The sequence below is a fragment of the Eublepharis macularius genome, chromosome 15 (genome assembly GCF_028583425.1).
Source record: "Eublepharis macularius isolate TG4126 chromosome 15, MPM_Emac_v1.0, whole genome shotgun sequence".
Classification (NCBI taxonomy): Eukaryota; Metazoa; Chordata; class Lepidosauria; order Squamata; family Eublepharidae; genus Eublepharis; species Eublepharis macularius.
The window spans coordinates 35,402,470-35,421,821 of record NC_072804.1 but is presented as its reverse complement, the minus strand read 5'-3'; the positions used below and the strand labels follow the sequence as shown (position 1 = coordinate 35,421,821).

Here is a 19,352-nt window from a genome sequence, read left to right as displayed (position 1 = left end):
AAGAAGACTCTCAGGACTGCCTACAACAGTCTTCCCACCTCCATTTTACTTTCACAACAACCCTGTGAGGTAGATCCAGATGGGTAGCCGTGTTAGTATGTCTGTAGCAATGGAAAAGAGCAAGAGTCCAGTAGCACCTATAAGACTAACAAAATTAATGGTAGGGTATGAGCTTTTGTGAGCCACAGCTCACTTCTTCAGATACAGTTAGAATGTGAGATATTAGGACAGATGGACTCACATTCTAGCTGTACCTGAAGAAGCGAGCTGTGTCTTACCAAAGCTCATACCCTACCACTAATTTTGTTAATCTGATAGGTGCTACTGGACTCTCGCTCTTTTCCTATGAGGTAGGTTTTGTTGAAAGGGTCTGATTGGCCCAAGGTCACCCACTGAGCTTCTATGGCAGAATGGGGATTTGAACCTGGGTCTCAAAGTGAGACAGGACACTTTAGTCACTACACTAGGGTTGACAACCTTCAGGTGGGTCTGGAGAGCTCCCAGATTAACAACTAGGGCTGCCAGCTCCAAGTTGGGAAATTCCTGGAGATCTGGAGGGTGAAACCTGGAGAAAGTGGGGTTTGGGGAGGGAAAGGACCTTGACATGACATAATTCCATAGAGTCCACCCCCCAAAGTAGCCATTTTCTCCAGGTGAACTGATCTTTGTGGCCTGGAGACCAGTTGTAATTCCGGGAGATCTCCAGCCACTACCTGGAGGTGGCAACCCTATTTACTACTGATACAGAGATCAGTTTCCCTGGATGGTGGACTTTATTACACCATGCTGAGGTTCCTCCCTGCTCTGAACCCTCCCTAGGCTCCGCACCCAAATCTCCAGGAATTTCCCAAACCAAAGCTGGCCACCCTACACTACACCAAGCTGTCTCATTGTATAAGTTTCCCTACAGCTTGAGAAATGATGTGTGGTGCCTTTTCCTGTTTGTGTCTTTTGCAGAGCATCTTGCTCACGGCCTGAAAGAAGACCAGAGGGCTAGATGCCAGGAAGAAAGCGCTCCTCACCTGGACCATGAATCCAAGCCTTTAGCAAAGTCCCTCTGGTCTCATGTGTCAGAGGGGAGGGAGCAAAGTTCCCAGCCAACTCCTTTCCTCTCTCCCACCCTCCTTTCCCCCCAAATGCTACATATTAATGACCACCCTCCCTTCTCCTTCCCTCCGCCTCTTTCTCTGCTCTTGTTGGATCTGCAGATTTGTTCATTCAAGGGCTGTCTGTCTTTCTGTGGGGCTTCAGCAAGGAGGTGGAAGCCCCCCCCCTTTCATCCTATCTAGCCTGAAGCCCTCAATATGGCCACGATTTTGGGTAGCCTGAAATTCTGCTTTCTCTTCCAAGCCATCTGCTTCTCGCTGGCACAGATTGTAAGTTCCTATATTGAATATTATTCCATGGGTTAGGAGAGGTTTAAAAGGGGTTCTTATGAATCCAGAAGGGGGTTGGAGGTGGGCTTCAGTATGTTGGGGGGGGTCACTAGATCCTAATAAAGCCTCTAGTAATGAGAAGTGATTGCAGAAAAAGATGTTTTAAAAAATCTTGAAGAGAAAGGAGATGTTTATTCCCTGAAAGCTTTTGGCAAAGTTTGATTCTTGCAGGACTGAATATTTTTAGAAATCTTTTTGGGGAGAGTCAGTTTTTCTTTCATTCTGCCATAGGCCTTTGCATTTTCAGGTGGCGTTTGTATCCTTCTGCTTTGAAAACCTCAGAAATTGGCTACTGGGTTGTATGGAAATAAGAAACACACTGTATTTTTGGAGCATGTCTAAGCAAGAAGTTAAACTAAGGAGTTTCAGAGGTCAAAAACAGATCTCTGAGATTCATCCTAGAAGGTGGCAGAGAGGGTTTCTTGCAACAAATCAAACCCAAACGGGACCATTTTTTCTGAATGCTCCTGGAGAACAACTTTGGTATGAAATTAAAAATAGTCTTTTTGGCTGGGGGTGGGATATTTCATCCTGATGTTGTTTGATAGGATGTATCCAGGAATTCCCTTCATCTGACTGCCATCTAACCTGAGTGAGGATATTTGGCTGGTGTTGAAACATTTTTTAAAAATTTGATCTTTGGGAACATAAACTTTTATTGGCAGTGAGCAATATGGAAGATGGAATATTGTTTTGGAAGGAGTGAGGGGCGAAGCCTTCCTTTTAATCCAGACTGGGAGAAAGTCCCCTGAAAGATGGTAATGTATATAAGGTGCACTTTTAGCAACCCTCTTCAACAGATGGATGCTTTTTTGGGAAAATGTTTGAGACATTAAAATCAGAGAAACTTTGAGCTGCTGTTTTCTGAAGGACAAAGGTGGCTATTCATTCGTGGGATGCCTGCAAGAAGCCCTCTCTCCACAGTGACTGGAAAGCTGGTATTTTAAAAGTTAATCCTATGGTTTTATATATTTTTACTCCCAGACCCAAAATACCATCTTAAAGGTAAACAGAAATGGAAACAGACCCGCTGTTGTTGGATACTATTGAACCACTTTCATTGCAAGAGCTGTTGGGATTTTCAAGATTTGTTATATATGCACACATAACATGATGGAGAAAGGATTTATAATTCGAGAACCGTAGTAATTTAATGACGTAATGCAAATTTAGACAAAATGGTTCATTTTATTTTAAAGAGGCTTTGACTTTATTATTTAGGTTTACAATCCCTCTCGGCCTCCGAATAATGCTACTTTGGGCATGATCCAGATTTCAGCGCTTGAAATATGCGCTGAATTTCTTTAGTTTAGTGTGTAGCATTCTTCCAGTCAGTCCTTAGACTATGACTCTGTGGAAAGGTGCATTGCAGTTCTCTGACTGAAAACAAAAGAGTTTGGAAACTTTGAACTTTGACTATGTAGGGCTGAGAATTCAGAGTGCTTCTCTCACTTTATCTCAGTAATTCTCACAACCCTGTAAGGTTGGCCAGTATTGTTCTTATATTGTAGAAGTAGAAGCTGAGGTGGAAAGGCCATCAAGAGAGTTTGTGGCAGAAGTGAGGTTTGAACTCGGTCACTAAGCTGTTAATTCGTACAACAGTTCTTGGAGGTGGACCACAATTGCTCCCATGTTGAAGATGGAAGTTAAGAGAGATTTATGCCACCTGAAATAACTATCAATGAATTTCTGTGTTCAAAGCAGCTTCAAGTTTAATAGAGGGGTTGTTGACTTGGGTAGGCTTAGCATTGTCTGTATATAAAACCATCTATTCAGATAGAGATGGAGAAAGAAAACAGATATTCGACACTGGACTTTTAGGTTTTCAAAGGAATCTGGGTGCTTATTTAAACTGTATTTATTTAAAGGGCTGAGAATACATTTATTTATTTCATTTTTAGTCTGCCCTTCCTCCAAGGAGCTCAGGGCAGTGGATATTGTTCTGTGCACCTCTATTCTAGCCTCACAACGACCTTGTGAAGTAGACTGGGCTGAGAAACAATGACTGGCCCAAGCATGAGGATACTTGAAGCTGAGTCTCCCCAATTCAAGTCTGATACTGTAACCACTATGCAACGCTATCCCCCAAGGATAACTTCACTTTAATCCAGTCTACAGAAAGGAGTTTGAAGCTGTCTCTAGAGTGCTTTTAAAAAAATTCTTTCAATGTCGCATCTCCTTCTTATTCCATTTTATTCTTGCAAAAATTCTGAGAGAGAGTCCAGGCTGAGAAACAAATCACAGCCTCCACCTCACCTGGTGAGCATTAGAAGGCATGTCTCCTTGTTCTAAGCCCCATAGTCTGTCTGTTACATGGTTCGGACTCTGTGGCAATGATAGCAAAAAGGCTTGGCTCTCTCTTCCCACAGCCCCAAGTATCTTATCGCTCCACGCCGCTCCTGCCAGCAGCTCTCTGGGGAAGGAGCTGGCAGCAAGAAGGCCGAGGGTTTCAGACAGAGGCCAGCGCCGGGCCTGGTGTGAGATGCTGTGACTCTCAGCAAAACTCAGTTAGGTCCGCAGACTCTTGGCTTGCTGCGTTCCTCTTCCTCCCCCAGGTGACTGTGCTCTTCTTTTGGTTTGTTTCTCTAGCAAGGTCCACCAGGAGAACCTGGACCACGGGGCCCCCCAGGTCCGCCCGGAGTACCAGGAGCTGATGGCATTGATGTAAGTACACCGCTCAGTTCTGGAACCTGAGAGGAAGGGAAGGAGCGTTTGGGGTACAAAGGAGGGCATTGTATACAGGAGGCGCAGTGCCCGTTTTAGGAGGCTAGAGGGAGCCGGCGAGATTACTGTATGCATTTCCAAATCTGGCTGCCGTATTGCAAAATTATCTAATATAGACACAGTCATAGATTCTTCAGTGGTTCTGTTGAGTCCCTTGCAAAACATGGGCTTCTCTTCTTAAATCGGTGTATTTGCAGCAAGCTCTGAGTTGCTAGTGCCACTCAGGAGAAGAGATACTCATATGCGGTCTTTAAGCATTAACGTTTCCTTAACTGGCGTGGTGGAGGGGGTAGAGAAACTGGGCAGAGAGGAAAAGGGGGGGGGGTGATAAGGAAGAGAACTGGTTATAAGATGATGAGGTGGGAGGGGAGTGTAACCCAACCCCTTCTCTCCTTCCTTGCCCCCTTGGCACACCTTTGCTAAATGCAATTTTAAGTAGGATGTCATAGGATAGCAGTACAAACTCCAGATATGATATCGGCAGTGCAAATGGGGAATACAATATCATTTAGATTTAATTTTCCCCCCAAGGAGCAAGACTGACTTCACCATGTGCTACTTAAAACCCTTTTCCTCTTGTCAGTTAGGCACACACAAGTAAAATATATGCTTTAGGCTGTTCCTGCATTGGCAGGGGTTGGACTAGATGATCTTCAAGCCCCCTTCCAACTCTATGATTCTATGATATAGAATGGCAGTTCTAAATGTGCTTGTACCTTTGTTTTTGATGGCCATGCCGCAACAAAAGTTAAGCTACAATCAAATTTTAACTTTCCTGTTCTCTATACTGCATGTATAGTTTTACTCAAGTTTCTAGTCCATAATGTTGCAGAAAAGAACTTCAAAAATTCATGTTGGGGAAAGTCCCTGAAGTTAGGGGCCCCGGAGGACTTCCAAGAACAACTGTGGAGGTACATTGGATACGCCTTTGGATCTGTACCATGGCTACCATTTGGGGGTTCTGTCCCTCCTTTCCATTCCAAAATACTTCCAGGGAGGAAGCCACAGGGAACTCAGCTCTGTGCTTTCAAAAACCCAAGGATGAATCCAAGGCCAACCGTGAATGAAGGGCAAGGAAATTTGAAATATAGTTGCTAGCAGTGACCTAGTTGCAGTAATGGGAAATGTTTGGTTGTTCCATGAAATCTTTTAGCTAATTCTGTCCTGGTTTTCTGGGCTTCTCCGTGCAATTTTCCCCTCTTATGTTGGACATGAGCAGGAAAAGCAACTGAGGAGAGGCAGACTGCATCATAGCTCCTATCTATATCAAAAAGCTGTTTCAGTTTTACTGGGGTTTAACTCTTCCAGCTTTCCTCAAAAGAATCCTGGGAATTGTAGTTGACTAGGGTTCTGCAATCCCTAGTCCCTCTTAGAGAACTAAAGTGTCCAGCATTCCCTTGGGATTGGGAATTGTTCTAAACCTCTTTTTGTCTGAAGAGGTGTGACAACCTTACAGCTTGAGCCAATGCATGTTTTGTATATATTTACATTGTGTTCAATGGGGGATTCTCCCAGCAGAATGAGGTGGGAGATACCAGTTTGAATGGTCTCTCACATTAAAAAAAATAACTTCCTGCAATTAGAAAACTAGTACATCAGGGAGGCAAGTGCTAACTCCTGCTGCGTTGGATTTCTATTTGCAGGGACCTTTTAATGTAGATTCATTAAAATATAGTATACACTCCACTTGCACTCCAATATAATGAGATCCATTCACTTTCACCACCTCATTACACATATAGACCAAGAGTACAAATAACCTCTGGGAAAGGTTGCCAACCTCCAGGCAGGGCCTGGAGATCTCACAGAATTACAACTGCTCTCTGGACACCAGAGATCAGTTCCCTTGGAGAAAATGACAGCTTTAGAATGTGGAATCTATGACATCACATTCATCCTCCCCTCAAACCCACCCTCCCCAGGAGCCACCCCCAAATCTCCAGGAATTTCCCAACCTAGAGTTGGCAAGCTTATCCATAGTGAACAAGGAACAATTTAAAAAACAGTCTTAAAGAAAGACTGCCCTTGAAGGTCCGTGCATTTAAAAGGAGGGAGGGGACAAAGAAAGGGTACAGGGCACCAGAACTCTGGCTTCTGTGACATGTGTTTGGTAGGTCTGTAGCATCTTTAAGTCCCAAGTGCTGCTGTCTTGAAGGCTAGAAGCTTGGTTTAAAAAAAAAACATGCTGAAGGTAATATCTCCTGAAACTATTTAGGAAGAGAGGTCGCACATTTCAGCAGCCATTTCATCGGAGTCAACAGAACAGAAGGTACTTACAGTCACCTCCACAGAACCTCGACAGCCAGTTTGGTGTAGCGGTTAAGAGAGCAGGACTCTAATCTGGAGAGCTGGGTTTGATTCCCCACTCTGCCACTTGAAGCCAGCTGGGTGACCTTGGGTCAGTCACAGCTCTCTCAGAGCTCTCTCAGCCCCACCCACCTCACAGGGTGTTTTGTTGTGGGACTAATAATGGCATACTTTGTAAATCACTCCGAGTGGGTGTTAAGTCATCTTGAAGGGCGGTATATAAATTATTATTATTATTATTATTATTATTTATTAAAGCACTTTTCTTCCTTCCTCTACAGGGTGAAAAAGGCCCCCCAGGTGCAGCAGGAAGTCCAGTGAGTATCACAGCAGCAAATTTTATTTATTTATTTTAGACTTATTCCACCCTCGCCGCGAGCAGGCCCAGGGTGGATTACATCAGATAAGAACATTCAAAGCTCAGTGTGGGAGAGTAGTTTAGATCTGGAGGAGGGACCCACCTATAAGCAGGACCTCGTCCTCAGGGTGATATGGCAGGTGATGTGTCCTTCCACAATTCTTTTCCTAAGGGTCCAAAGCAGCTGCAGATTGGTTGTGTGAAATGAGGAGTGGGGGGAGAGAGAGGAGGGGGTTGTTTCCTCCTTTCCTTTCCCGCCATTTGTTTGCTTCCCAGCTGCTTTTCTCTCCAAGAGATAAAAATACAAACACATCTTGGAGCAATGAAAGCGTTGTTGGAGAGGGGAATTATGGGTGTGCGACATTTCGCAGGTGCAAACTGGAACAGGCTTATCCCCCCCTCCCCCACTAAGGATCACTTCACCTGTTGGGCTTGGTTCAGACATTATGTGAAACCCTAGTTTGTTTTAACCATGGTTTGTTGATGAAAGCAAGATTCAACTTGCAGAGAAATCGCTCCAGGTAAGTCCTGGGTGTCCCCGCCCCCACCAGAAGGGTAAGGGGACCTGGCAACCCTAGGAGGAGGGCCAATAACATTTATTGGGGGGATGCTAAATGAAACAAAAATGTCTTGACTCACCATCGGAAGACATCAATAGAGGGAGACAGGTGAATTTTCCTGGGGAGGGAGTTCCAAATTTTGGCACCACAAAGGCCCTTTCTTAGGCTGCCAAGCAGGATGACTGAAGTGGACTGAAGTAGACAGGGAGGGTCGTATGTGAGAAGAAGGCAGTCCTTATGGTACCTTCACCCCAAGTCCTTTTAGTTTCTCCAAGAAAAAAAAGAGTTTTAATGACTACTGCGTTAATACCATGTGGAGTCAGGGTTGCCCTGTTCCCGGGGGGGCCCGGAGTTCTTCCAGTGGGATTGTTGAGAGCCTGACAGCCCCCTAGCTGAATTCAGACTTGTGTTCTGGCCTGGACTATGGGCAAGACAGAGAGTCTTGATCTGGTTTAGAGGTGTCAGGAAGGAAAGGGGGGCAGTAGTTACCCTGGATTAATTTAACACAGACTGCAAGATCTGTGATCTTGTGTATCTCTCTCTCTTTCACACATACACACACCCATTCTAAATTGGGATTTATAGCCCATTTCATTGCAAAGGGCAAAAATTAGCAGTATTGGTACAACTGTTTAACAATTACTTAGCACTGAATAATATAAATTTGGACTAATAAGAAGCCCCATTTAAATCCAGTTAAACAGTGTCAAAACAGCTAAACCATGGTCTCTGAATACAATTCTTAATCATTAATAAAATGAATAATAGTGAACATTTATAGAGCATGTTTTAAGTATTCTATTAGTGGCAAACTAGGCACAGTGATAAGAATCTTGTGGGTCAGGACTGAGCTGGTGTTGAATGCCTAAAGCAGTTGCGGGCAAGGGGGTGGGGGGAATGAGAGTGGGTGGGGTCATTTTTCTCTGGATAGGGCTTCTAAAGTTTCAAAAACTGTTAAGTTTTCCCATACACGGCCTTTTTTGTGTACCCCCACCCCAACACACAAACTTTTGGAAGTGAAATGGGTGCTTGCCTGCCACAGGCAGGGCCTTCTCCACAGTGCTCCTTATTTAGAAAAGACTCTTTTCTGGTGCAATTTTTTTTTCATTTTCAGACCTCTGCTGACCAATGAGCTGTTTTTATGCTGCCGTCAGTTTTATTGTGGTGTTCCTGAAGTTTTTTTGCTGTGGAGGTTTATTTGCTTTGCACATTTTAATGATGTCACTCATTTTGTTTTCAATGGTGTTTTATTGTATTTTAAAATTGTGGAAGCTCCCTTGAGAACCTTAATCATGTCATTCATTCATTCATTCATTTATTCATTCATACACCTTTCTTACTGAGACTCAAGGCAGATTACACAGTGTAAATCAAAACAATCAATGGCTGGGACCTTTAATAAACAACACAATAGGCTACAAATTGCAGAAATTTGAAAATATGATGACCTGCATATTGTCATTAGTTTTGCCCTTGCTATGTTTCTGGAAAATGCTTGGGCTTCCAACACGCAATGCAAGGCAGAAAAATCCCCCAGTGTTGATCACCATGTGTCTGTGGTCCTCTTTTTGTCTTTCAAAATGCCTTTAATTTCCCACTTGTTTCTTCTTAATAGGGCACCAAGGGAGAACCAGGCCTTCCCGGTCCAGACGGTCCTCCGGGGAAACCTGGCATTGATGTGAGTAACAAGCCCCCTTAGATGCTGCCATCCAGGTGAAGTGGTTTGAGTGCTTTGCCGCTCTCTGTTTTCACCATGCTTTTCCTGAATCCCTTTCTCGCTGCTGGTGAAGAGGCCTGATTCTCACCATCATTTTTGATCTCTTCATCTGATACCTCCAATGGGCAGGTCTAGACCAACAACTCACAAACTGCTCCTGGACTGTACCACTTAAGATTGGTATATGTGTTGCTTTTATGTATGATTGAAGAAAATCATGTTGTAGTTATGATGAGCCCTGATCACAAGTTACAGTGAATGCATGTGCAATCCATGTACAGTGTGCAGTAATTCTTGTGTTACATTCAAAATATGTACAGCTCAGTGTATGATTGAAACCTCCCATTTGTCCAGGAACTGGTCCCCAATTTCATTTGCAAAGTACAAGTGCATTGGGTCTTTGTACACATGTCCAGGTAAGATCTATGTGCGTTCACTGTAACATGAGTACAGGGCTATAATCTCCAAAGAAGGCAGGAATCAACTGATCCAGGCTGTAGATAGGATAGCCTGGCTGGGTTGGAGACCAGTTCAAACCTGGGAAAAGTCAGATTCTATTTTAAGAAGTGGGAAGAGTTAATAGTATTTTTGCCCCCCTGCAACAAAAAGGTTTTGCCTACAGACCCCCAAATTGCAGGTTCTTGCCTCAGAGGTGCCAGTTCAACAGTGAAAAAGGCAGTATTACAAATCAGACATCACATTAGCAATCCTCCAAAATATGACCCAAAAGATTGGGAATGTCTTGTGGGGTTCCACACCCCCTCTTTCCCTCTCACATACTAATTTCCTGTTTAGCTGAGATATCAGAATTGAGCGGATGAGGCAGTGGTTTGGATCCTATGAATGGGTTGCATGCATGCTAGATCTGTACCGTGGAGCAGGTTTATTCTTCCTAAAACTTCCTTCAATGGTTTTTCAAGGGACTCTGTACAAATGGAAGTTTTAATAGAAGAAGAATCATACTCTGCAGCAGAGACTATCTGCATGCCTTTCTGTTCACATACTTAAATTTTTCAAGAATTTGCAGAAAGTAATGTCCCACCCAAATAATCCAAGTGCGAGATTTAACCTCAAGAAATACTAGAAGAAGGGTGACAAAATTTGAAGATGGCAACTCCAGCAATTCAAGTTATGGTTGTTGTTTTTTCTGAACATTGGTAAAAAGAATACCTGGTAAGCAGAGATTATTGAGGTTCATTAAACAGAACGATTGACAGTTTCAAAAGCAAACATTTCCTTTGATTTTGCAATAAAAGCTCCACATACACATGGTATCTCTCTCTCTTTTTCCTTTAGTGTACTTGGCTAAATTTCCTAAATAATTCCTTTGCATACTTGTCATTTTCTCAGTTTTCCTTTCCTGGATTTCTAGAGTTTCAGCAGAGTTCAATTTGTGCTCCCCGCTCTGTTCATTTTTTCGTTATCTAGTTCTTCCTATAAATGCCAGTTGCTATCCCTCAAGTGGACCCCAATGTAGTAATTGACTCTTCTTTTTGTTTACAGGGCCTGACAGGTGCAAAGGGGGAACCAGGCCCTGTTGGGAGACTCGGACCAAAAGTAAGTGGCCCTTTTCTGTTGGGGATTATCTGCAGCACCAGGAAGATGTGGAGCTGCTGGGAGCTGAATTGTCACTGTAACATCAGCATGTTGCGTTCTTTGAAGGGAGGGATACACATCTTCAATTTGGGATGGTGTGCTCAAGGCAAGAGTCAATGTGTGGATATCTGGTAAACTGACAATATCTGATCAGGGATGCCAAACTCCCAGGGCCCTGGCGCATTAATGACTTCTATTTGAGGCAGGATCTTTGCACTTAAACTGCTGAAAGGATCAGGATTTTCCCATGTCTGAGTCTGCTGTTGTTGCTCTTAGTCTAACCTTCCTTCCTCAGAGTCTCTCTACATGAGACTTCTTACATGAGGACACTCAAGTGCAGGGAGACACAATGTTAGCCAGGAAGCGTAGTTTAAAAAGGCAGAACCGAAAGTCCTGTCAATTTCACCTCTCTACAGGGGGGCAGAGCTGGCAGAGATTGCTCCTCAGAGGGTTTGTTAATTTCATCTTCGCCTCCCCAAGGCTCTGTCAATTTCACCTCTCCAGTCTAAAACTGTGTGGGATCACAACCAGAGGGCAGTGAGGAATGGAAATGGGCTGGAGCTGCCGTCCAGAGCCAGGCTTGGACCTGGAGAGGTTATAATGGGCTGAAGTTTCCCTTCTGGCATTTCACAGCCCCTTCACACAGCTCCAGTGTATAGCAAAGCCTTTGCCCTGCAGCGCGCTCTGTCTTTTTAAACTACCCTTCCCAGTTAACATTGCATCTCCTGGCATGTATTCTTCACTTGTCATTTTGAACAAAGCCTTCTGCAAGCCCAGTATTAGACTCATTTTCTGAGTCAGGGCTTAGCTTGGGAATGAAAGAAACAGCAGGGATAGTAAGATTAACTGGGAGTATATGCAGAAGAAGTGAGGGGCAGAAAATAGGGTGTTTTTCACAGGGGGGCAGACTTGTCTGGTTTCCCTGTTACTGCTGCAGTTGCTGATACAGCATAGTGGGAACAGCCTTCCACTTGTTAGGTTCCCCCACATTTTCCCTACCCACAATTTCCCAGCAGTGGCCATTCCTCCACAGCACAGGAGCTTATTCAGTTATCAGCAACTAGATATCATTATATCATTGTAATGTTATAGCAATGTGTGATTCTTTGAATGCTTGGTTTTGATTTTTAAGAAATAAATAGGAAAATTTCAGCAACAGCATCATTAAAGTTAGGCCTGTAAACAAAAAGAGGCCACTTTTGAGTGGTGTCTTTTATGCCTATTGTAGATCTGCCCCATGGGGCAGAGCGAGCAGAGGAGCGTATTGGAAGTTCATCCATGTTGGAGTTGTGTGCACCGTGGCTTAATGAGTCCCTCTTTCATTGACACAGGGCCAGACTGGACTCCTCGGTCCTCCCGGGCTCCCAGTAAGTATCTTTTTCTTAATGTGCATGCTTGTCCAGAATGGGTATCTCTGAGGGTGTGTCCCATTGTGTGCAATTTGAGTGGTCAGCCTGCCGTGGAAGCATGCTCAAGTCCTTTGGGTCAGGCATAGAGCCTTCTCAGGAGGAGCCCATTCTTCCTCTTCAAAGCAGAAGCCAATCTCTCTACATTGCTGACTGACTGGGAGCTAGCAAAGTCGCCAACCCGCTTCCCCCTCCTGTTCTTTCTTGGAGCAGTTTTCCAACAGTCACTTTGAAAACAAAGATCCAGAGGAGTTAGCCATGTTAGTCTGTAGCTGCAAAATAGTAAAAAGTCCAGTAGCACCTTTAAGACTAACCAGCTTTATTGTAGCACGGCTCTCTTCATCAGATGCGTGCATCTGATGAAGAGAGCTGTGGTTCTCGAAAGCTTATGCTACAATAAAGTTGGTTAGTCTTAAAGGTGCTACTGGACTTTTTACTATTTTGAAAACAAAGAAAAGACTGGGGGTATAAAAGTACATTTTATATTGCTCCTACAGGGTTTTTAAGTTAGAGAAAATAAAAGAAGATGGCCTATCTAAGGAGGGGATGTCAAAACAAACTACTGAATCAGCCTTGGGTTTGCTAGCTGCAAACCTACCAAAAGGGTTGTGGAGACTGGGGGGAAGCTGGGATCATGCTCTGGGATGGAAAAAGAAAAAGCACTGGTTCCTATTTTATACCTCTACCTGTACAGACACATGAAATGTAATGCGGCAGTCCTCAACGCTTATTTGGGTATAATGTTTGAGGGGAAAAAAACATGATTAGCATTGATCTGCAAATAATTTTTGAGCTTATCCCATTCCCTGTGGTGTTATGCAAAGAGCTGGGGGGGGGGGTGACGGAGGACGGACTCTATGGTATGTCATAGAGGCTAGGAAAAATTGATGTCTTAGAGGGGATACACAGGGTGGATGCTCTAGGCTTTCTATCTCTCCTGTGGCATAACATAGAGACTACATGGGTCTTATGGGTCTTCAGAGTGAATTTTTCTCCTTTACATTAAGGAAAACCTGAAGACAATTTGAAAGTTTTTTTTTTAAAAAAGTTAACTGATATGAGGCAGGAAATTTAAATTTAAATTTGAAATTTGTTGGGAAGAAGTGACCTTGCTGGAAAAGGGGAAGTTAGCGGAGCTGAACTTTTCACCTGGATGTGACAACACAGCATGTAACTTCACGTCTAAACTGAGTTCCCTCCCCTTCTCAAATTCTCCCCAGGCACCGTTCTTGAATCTCCAGGAATTTCCAAAGCCAGATTTGGCAACCATAGTTGGAAGGGCAGCAGTGCTCATTAATAAGATCCCACCAGGGCAGTTTCCCCGTGGATCTTTTGCTCCACCTTGTCTTTCTTATGGCATCATTGTTTTTGATAGTATCTGTATTAGCACATTGTGTGGATAAGGAGTTATAAGGAGATTTCCCTTTATAACTGTGCAACCGAAATGGCTGGAGAGTTACTTAAAAAAATGAAATTTGGGAATTAGTACATTGCTGCAACAGATTGTAATACTAACCTTGTTCACAAATTACAGTGAATGCACATACCATCTGTGTACACCAGTTTCAAGGAGGCAGCCATGTTGGTCTGCAGTAGAACAGCAGAATTTAAATTTAGTAGCACCTTAGAGATCGACAAGATTTTCGGGGTATACACTTTTGAGAGTTAAAGTTTCTTCTTATCTGATGAAGGGAGCTCTGACTCTCAAAAACTTATACCCTGAAAATCTTGTTGGTCTCTAAGGTGCCACTGGATTCAAATCCAATCTGTGTACATTGTGCATGTGATCTTTGTCTATGCTCTGAGTAATTCTCATGGTACAGCTCAGTATGTGATTGAAACTCCATATCTGTCCAGGTACTCGTCCCTGAGTTTCATTCATGAAGTGAATGCATGTTGTCACATTCTCACAAACAAATGTACTATGCGTGTACATGCAGGTTGTAAAGTTTGAACAGGGGTTCTGCATTATAATGCTATAGCAATTTATCAAGTCCCTTAAAAAACAACAACCTTGTAATGGAGGAAGAGTAAATGGTGACCATGACGGGCTGAAGCAAAGAAAAGGTGAGGAAAACTGATTTGTGGATACTTGGTCACTACTACGAAAGGCCATTTGCCACAGCTTAGAGAACTACACAAGAATCGGCTCTGTGTGGAAACAGTGCATTTTGGCAAAAGTAGACACTGATGACCAGAGCTTTCCTGAGATTTCTCTACCAGCATTCATTTTCTCAGATCTTGAATTTTTTTTTGTCAAAGAATTATAATTCATTGAAGCCTTTTTCTCCTTTCAGGGTCCTGGGCTGGCCGGATCTTCTGTAAGTGTCCTTCAAGCTTGGGTGGGGCATGCAGCGGGAGGCAACGTGCTTCATATGTGATATGGAGAAGCGTGTGGATGTGTGTGTGGCTTTGTCCTGCAAACTGCTGCTCAAGGGCTGTTGTAAACTGTGGGGTTTCCCTAAAGTAGCCAAACACGTAAGGGTGTTGTAACAACAGCCTAAAGCGAGACCATTCACAAAGAGAGACAGCATGGTGTGGTGATTAGTTGAACTAGGATTTGGGAGACCTGGGTTTGAATCCCAACTCTGCCATGGAAGCGTGCTGGGTGATTGTGGTCCAGTCACACACTTTCAGCCTCACCTACCTCACAGGGTTATTATGAGGATAAACTGGAGGAGAAGGATATAGGCTGCTTTGTTTTCCCATTGTGGAGACATGTGGGGTATAAATGAAATAAATAAATAAATCTTTCCAGATGAGTTGTGTGCCATGCTGTCTGTGGGCGCACTTGTGCTCTCCTAGAGTGTGCGCAAAAAGTGTGGCGTGAATGCAAGGCTGCATTTTTACACATGCTCATTCATCGTTTGCTCGAGGGTATCTGTCACCTGCTCTTCCTCTCTCCTTGCGGACATTTTGCCACCGGGGAGGTGATGCGCACCAACCTCACAGGGCTATTATGAGGATAAACTGGAGGAGAAGGATATAGGCTGCTTTGTTTTCCCACTGGGGAGACATGTGGGGTATAGATGAAGTAAGTAAATAAATAAATCCAGGTGATTTGTGTGCCATGCTGTCTGTGGGCGCACTTGTGCTCTCCTCGAGTGTGTGCAAAAAGTGTGGCGTGAATGCAAGGCTGCATTTTTACACATGCTTGTTCATCGTTTGCTCGAGGGTATCTGTCACCTGCTCTTCCTCCCTCCTTGTGGACATTTTGCCACCGGGGAGGTGATGCTCACCACATGCACCTGTGGGGGTCTCTCGAAATGAAATGAAATCAGTGGGGCGCCTAGCATATCACAGTGAGTTGTCCTTTCATTGTACAATGTGAATGACTCTGTCTTTTCTTTGTTTCTTTTCCTAAGGGACCTCCCGGCCAGGTTGGGCTCCCTGGAGAAATTGGAGCACTAGGGCCAAAGGTGAGCGATCCGGTTGAAATGGGAATATTCCATGATTCGCTGAGTTCAGTTCTGGCTGTGAACCACATGCAAAAAGCAAAAAGAAAATAGACCTGGCTGCTTTGAATATGGACCTTAAGTCAGCTCCCCCTGCCATCAACAGTGGCAACAGAAGGAGTGTCCACATGGAGAAAGAAGTGCCTCTTTGAGTTGAATTAAATCTGGTTTATTTTTAATGAATTTTGAAAGGGAAATCCCTCAAGAAGCTCTAAGGTTTGCTCAGAATGAGTACGTTGTTTTGTGGTTGTTCCCCGGTAGTCTGGGAGTTTCCTGCTTTCCACGTGGGGAAAAATCCCCATGAGGAAGCAGCAAGCCTGAACTTGCCTCGAAGTTCCAGAATTTTCTACCATCAGAGAGAGAGGCATGCTTCCTTACTTTGTGCAAAGTGCTGTCAAGTCGCAGCCTACTTATGGCAACCCCATAGGGTCTTCAAGGCAAGAGAAGAACAGCGGTGGTTTGCCTTTGACTGCCTCTGTGTAAAGGCCCTGGACTTCCTTGGTGGACTCCCATCCAATTACTAATCAGGGCTGACCCTGCTTAGCTTCTGAGCTCTGACAAGACTGGGCTAGCCTGGGCCACCCAGGTCAGGTTTTGCTTCCTCACTTACCTATTTAATGAACAAATGGCCAGATCTGGAATTCCAGGCATTTTTTTCCCCATTGCTAGAAGCAGTAGGCTCTCTCCTGCCAGTATTAATGAAGAAGCTATGCATTCTGGGTTGTCTTTGACACATCTCTGCTAACTGTCAAAAGACTTTACTTGACAGATGTTTTTGTGGTTGCTATTTTTCAGGGGGAACGTGGACCAGATGGGCCACAAGGGCCTCCGGGGCCTCCTGGGAAGCCTGTAAGTGTTTTCTGGTTCCTGTTTCTGATCTTTTACATAGAATTAGAGGATGAACTGCAAGCAGAGTGGAGAGAAATACTTGAAGATGAATCTTAAGAAGTATAGACTACAAAGCCCCTGATGCAATGTAACTGCAGCCATTTATAAGAATAAGAAATTATGGAGTGATTAGAGGGATTTTTTCCTACTCTTGCTGATCCACTGCCATGACAGTTGACTGTGCATATGTTCCTGGCTATGAGGCAGGCTCGTTACAAGCTTCCAGACCTTGCCTTCACCCCTTTCACATGGTGTAAAAACGTGGTGGTTTCCATGGGTTTGTGTGGTTTTCTGCTGTGGCTGATAAAGCGCAGCAGGAATGGGGTTTCCACATGGCATGCTTTCCCACAGTTTCCCTTCCCCAATCCCTGAGCAGTGGCCACCTCCCTTCCCCTGGTCCATTTGTACAAGAATATTGCTATATTGATATACCTATGTAACTATATTCTGAATTCTCAGCTCCAGTTGAAAAACAGGCTCCAGCCCCTTCCTTTGTGCAGTTATAAGGGGAAAGGCATATCTTCACAAATAAGAAAAAAAAATGAAAGCAGGAATTCAGAGAACCTATTTCATGTATTGTTACAATGGCATATCATTATAACCACATTTTAATTCCATTTTTTTTTAAATAAAAGAGACCTCTGGTGGCAGGAGGAGAAGTCTGCCGCAAGGACAGTTTCAGGGGAATTGTCTTCTGTGTGGGTGAGAAAATCCCTGCAGCACCCATCCAGGCATCACTGCAATCTTTCCCAGAACTTCAGAGCCAAGCAAGTTTGAGAAAGCACAGGGAAAGCTCAGGAGGTGCGCAAACGCACCACAATGCTATGGGGAAGCAGGAAATCCCCGTTTCCTAACACCTTTGAACCCAGAGCAGTCTGGAAACAAGTTACATTTGGCTACTTGATTTGTTCCTCTTTTTTTCCTCAAGGGTCCTGTTGGGCACATTCAAGGAGTTGAAGGCAGTGCAGATTTCTTGGTAAGGAGGACAGCTGCAATTATACCTACTGTCAGGGCTTTTTTTTCTGGGAAAAGAGGTGGTGGAACTCAGTGGTGGAACTCAGGACTGCACAATGATGTCACTTTAGGTCAGCTGGAACAAGGGGGGAGTTTTTTAAATTTCCCTCAGCGAAAATGGTCACGTGGCCGGTGGCCCTGCCCCCTGATCTCCAGGCAGGGGAGTTTAGATTGCCCTCTGTGCCACGGCGCAGGGAGCGATCTAAACTCCCCTCTGTCTGGAGATCAGGGGGTGGGGCCGCTGGCCATGTGACCATTTTCAAGAGCTGCCGGAACTCTGTTCCACCGCGTTCCAGCTGAAAAAAAAGCCCTGCCTACTGTGACCCTCTTTTCTTGTGTCACTGGCTGGAAAAAGTTTAATGCAAACACAGCCAAAGCATTTGTGATTTTGCTCAAGAATCACTTTCTTGAAATTCCTCCTGTTTGCCCGACCCTTTAATGTTAGTTAATATTGACCGGCTCTGATTTATTTGTTTGGACTTTTGGGCTGTGTTGTTTACTTCGCTGGAGTTTAAAAAAACAATTTTAAGCATTTTATATTGTTCTTAATTGTAACTTAATTGTAAGCTTAGCTGAAGATCTAAAACATTAGAAATGGAAGACAAATCATACTATTGGAAGGGTCCTTGCTGGCCATTGAGTCCAACCAATCTCCTGATGGATGCAAGAAATCATCCTCTGGTTGAAAGACCTCCTGTGAGAGAGAGAGAGTCCTACCACCCATAATTGGCATTTACCTAGAGGGGAGAACCCTCCCTAGCAAAATGGCATTTAAATATTTCAATCAAATAAATTAATTTAGTCACCAAAGGTAAGATCTAATATGCAACATGAAAATATGCAATATAGTTTGTTTTTAAGCAAAGTATTTTATATTAGTATTGGCATTTAAAAAAAACCTTTGTATCCTACTAGGAGTGCCGGGCTGTGCTTGGCAACCAGCCAGAGCTTTAGGGGCTAGGACATGCAGGGGGGAGGGCATGGCGTCACTTCTGGGAAAATCTGGAAGTAACTTTAGGAATAGCTAAAAACTCTATGGTAAAACCTTGGAGTTTGTGGCAATTCCTAGATCTACCTGACGTCACTTCCACGTTTTCCCTGGAAGTGATGTTGTGGAGCGTTCAGTGCTGATTTTTTTTGTTAAGATCTCCCCTGCCACTCAAAGTGGCAGTGAGTAAGGAGGGCTGCCTGCATGAGGCCTCACACTATAGTAGGAGGCCTGGTGGCTCTATTTCCTGCTTTTGGGCTTTTGTTGAGCAGATATGCTTTACGTATAAATAGATCTCACTTTTTAAAAGTTGCTATGTTCGCTCTGAGGATGTTTTCTACACATTAAGTGGCAGCAAAAGCTATGTGACCGAATGTACAATCCACGGGATGTTTGTGCCACGCCTGGCTCTCTGATGAACATACTTGCATGCTGAATATGTTTCCAAATATGAGTTTGTTCCATTCACACCTCATTTTTAGGTGTACACCTAACGTGTGAACTAGTAATACAATACTCATTTGGAAAATCTCTTACTAAAATGAGTCCTTCTTTCTTCCCCACTGCTGTGTTGCTGCTTAGTTGAAACAAATCTCTTATTATCTCTCCCCAACAGTGTCCAACCAACTGCCCCCCTGGACCCAAGGGCCCCCAAGGATTGCAGGGCTTGAAGGTAAGGAAGGACTAACTTCTGTTATGTCTTGTTGGCACAGGTAACAGTAACCACCATACCTTTTAAGTAGTTTGCAGTGCAATCCTGCAGTTCTTTCCTGGGGAAAAGCCCCACTGTATGGACCCAATTTTGAGTGAAGGTGCTTAGGATTCATTTAACCTTGGTGTTTAAAGCCCTTCACGGACTGGGACCTGCATACCTGTGGGACCACCTCTTCCATTACGTCCCCT

The 19,352-nt window shown here is 44.0% G+C and overlaps 1 protein-coding gene across 1 annotated transcript in view; it reads left to right on the top strand.

The window, feature by feature from the left end:
- Positions 1-1,304: 1,304 nt before the first annotated feature.
- The window catches only part of COL9A2 (collagen type IX alpha 2 chain), a 56,395-nt gene continuing 38,347 nt past the window's right edge, over positions 1,305-19,352 (top strand). Inside the window, exons 1-11 of the mRNA XM_054998874.1 lie at positions 1,305-1,376; positions 4,026-4,100; positions 6,749-6,784; positions 9,001-9,063; positions 10,606-10,659; positions 12,030-12,065; positions 14,402-14,425; positions 15,470-15,523; positions 16,355-16,408; positions 17,376-17,423; positions 19,066-19,122. Of these exons, the coding sequence (XP_054854849.1) occupies positions 1,305-1,376; positions 4,026-4,100; positions 6,749-6,784; positions 9,001-9,063; positions 10,606-10,659; positions 12,030-12,065; positions 14,402-14,425; positions 15,470-15,523; positions 16,355-16,408; positions 17,376-17,423; positions 19,066-19,122 (573 nt within the window). The remainder of the gene's footprint in view (positions 1,377-4,025; positions 4,101-6,748; positions 6,785-9,000; positions 9,064-10,605; positions 10,660-12,029; positions 12,066-14,401; positions 14,426-15,469; positions 15,524-16,354; positions 16,409-17,375; positions 17,424-19,065; positions 19,123-19,352) is intronic.